Source organism: Monopterus albus, unplaced genomic scaffold (assembly GCF_001952655.1).
Source record: "Monopterus albus unplaced genomic scaffold, M_albus_1.0 scaffold109.1, whole genome shotgun sequence".
NCBI lineage: Eukaryota > Metazoa > Chordata > Actinopteri > Synbranchiformes > Synbranchidae > Monopterus > Monopterus albus.
In genome coordinates this window covers 375,623-378,510 of record NW_018127989.1, presented here as the reverse complement: position 1 = coordinate 378,510, position 2,888 = coordinate 375,623, and the positions used below count along the sequence as shown (strand labels likewise).

General features: G+C 40.3%; 1 protein-coding gene across 1 annotated transcript; it reads left to right on the top strand.

Annotated features, from left to right (window-relative positions):
- Positions 1–6: 6 nt before the first annotated feature.
- LOC109966328 (WD repeat-containing protein 24-like) lies at positions 7–879 on the top strand. The gene is made up of 2 exons (XM_020611084.1): positions 7–270; positions 646–879. The coding sequence occupies exons 1-2, from the start codon at positions 169–171 to the stop codon at positions 877–879; spliced, it is 336 nt and encodes a 111-aa protein (XP_020466740.1). The 5' UTR covers positions 7–168.
- The last annotated feature ends 2,009 nt before the right edge of the window (positions 880–2,888 follow it).

The following is a 2,888-nucleotide window of genomic DNA, read 5'->3' as shown; positions in this document are numbered from 1 at the left end:
GCTCCAGAGCTCCTACAGCAGGACAAGGCCGACTCGCCACATGTCAGCGGCAACGAGGCAGAAGTCACTTGTCTGACACCCATTGAGTCCTTTTCTCTCATCTCCATTTCCCAACCACTGTACAGCCCCCACCTGCCCGGGAGCTTTTTCTGTCCCATTGCGCGGGAGATGCTGAGCTACTACGCAGAGCAGGGCGATGTGCAGATGGCTGTGTCTGTGCTTATCGTCCTGGGGGAACGGATTCGTAAAGAGATCGATGACCTCACTCAGGTCAGCTGGAAATAACAAACACTGGCTTGCTTACTGCTGCAGCGTTTGCATTTGAATCTCTTCATGGACTACAATTTAACTGTTAGCAGAGGCAGTAATTAAAAGTAATTAAAAGTTTGTTAGGCACAGAAAATGCTTATTTTGGTCAAAAGAATGACTTAATGACTTCATGGTGATTGTAAATACAAGTTAGGATGGTTTCCTGAACAAATCTCCAGCATTTTAAGGTCAAATGTAACTTTATTGACTGTCATTCATGTGGATGCAGAGTTCCAGGATACTTTAGGCCGTTCATTACTAACACAATCTTAAAATTCAGTTACGAAGTTTCAGGTTGGAAGACAGGAAACCTTGAACGTATTGTTTTCATTTCAGGAGCACTGGTACATGTCCTACATAGACCTACTGCAGCGATTCGAGTTGTGGAACGTGTCCAATGAGGTCATCAAGCTGAGTACGTGCAGCGCCATCACCTGCCTGAACCAGGCGTCCACAACACTCCACATCAACTGCAGCAACTGCAAGCGGCCAATGAGCAACAAGGGATGGATATGTGACAGGTATGAAGGCTGCACTCCTATTTATTTTTGGAGGGTTTTGTACATGTAGACAATTGTCAGTCTGTAATACTTTTATATAATTACCACAAGAGGGTCTATCCCACAGTTAAAATGAAGACCATATTTCATTTAAGTGAAATATAAAGTATTTTGTACTTGTCTAGTGTTCTTAAATGCTTTCTTCAACATACCCAAATTTGTTTATATTAATATATGCAGCAATCTCAACAGTAGTTCAGTTTTTGGGATAAATTAAACTCTTATTTGCTTTGTTGCAAAGAGTTAGATAAGTAGATTCTATTACTCTCAAGTATGTATGCTAAATATAAAGTTGCCACCAGTGGCCAGCTAACTTAAACAGTACGACAGTAAACAGGTGAGAACATTTAGCCGGGCTCTGTCCAAAGGTAAAAATAAATCAGAGAACCTAGTTGCAGACAAGACGGCAGACTGATGGCCCCGGCAGGAGGTTGGCAAAATTAGCCTGAAGTTGTTCACCACTCCAGGTTTATGGTCAGATATCCACTTCCTTTCATAGTCTAACTTCACAGACGAATCACTAAAATGCCAATGATCATTTAATATTACAATAATTCAAGACAGATCAACAGTTTGGCAGAGAATTCAACAGACTAAGAGATAGGGGACAGAGCTGCTGGAAAAAGGGTGCAGTATTAGACAAGAAGATAGTCACAGAGTCAGTCAGTCTTTTTTAGGTCATAAGCACAGTCAAGTCAGGCACGTCCCGTCCCGATCAAGATGTCCCAATGGGTTAAACAAACAGGCCATGAACCCAAAATGTTCTTGCTTCCTCCACAAACTATTTACCCAATGAGCTGACATAGTACAAAGGGCTTGTAGAAATTAGTTATTAACTGACTACTGCATATAGCAACTACATGTAATCTACACACTCTCACTGTATTATATTACATATTGCATTTTAATTGTAGCTTGCTCGTTTTAACCACTACAGTCCCTCCTCCCACAATCTAAAGACTACAGCACTCTGCAAGAAAACAAACAAGTGCAATAAACTCAGAGAAAAATCTAAATATGTTCACATGAGCCTTTAACACTTCTAAACTCTAACAGCTTTAGTTAAACATTAACCTCTTCTTACATCTAAATTCAAATCTAAAAGCAATTTCTATTAGAGTTAGCAACTCCTTAGTAAACTTGTATGTCCCACATACTCTAATGAAACATAACGTGATCAATCAAAGCGCCAACATCTCATATCTTAGCAGTAATTAACTATAGTGAACAGATTAACTATATGAAGTGAACACATGACTTCCCATTCATACCAAACTACAAATAAACACATAAAAATGAACAAAAATTAAAATAACATAAAAATTAACAAAAATGAAATAGTGATTCTCTTCCCCCTTGCCAGCTAACAACACAGTTTTCAGTATTCACAAGTGTCAGTACTGTACAACAAACAACTTCAATGTGCACACATCTTCTTTATCACAGTTTTTCTGTTTTCACTTCCTGTCACTGCAATTCAGGCAAAAACCCTCCAACTCAATTTTAAACTTTATTTTTGTTTCTTATAACCTCATTTTGGTAGGGAAATTCATGAATGACCCCCATTAGTCCCCAGGGACGTAAAAACCCCAGTCAAGTCAAATATTGTGGGAAACCATCCCCATGAGGCTCCTTTGGACGATCACCACCCGGCCTGCATTGAGTAGAAAACAGACAAACAAATACAACATACTGTAGCTATACACAAACAATTAAGCTACTTGTGTAAATGCTGAGTACTACCTATTAAACATACTGTAATCTAACTTATATTTATAAAAAAAAAATTCCCCACCTGCCCCCCACTTTGGAGTGGTCTTGTATTCCTTCCTTATAGGCTCGGGTCCTCTACCAGAGGCCTGGGAGCTTGAGGGTCCTGCGCAGTATCATAGCTGTTCCTAGCACTGCACTCTTCTGGACAGAGATCTCAGATGTTGTTCCTGGGATCTGTTGGAGCCACTCTCCCAGTTTGGGGGTCACAGCCCCCAATGTTCCTATTACCACAGGGACCACTTGTGC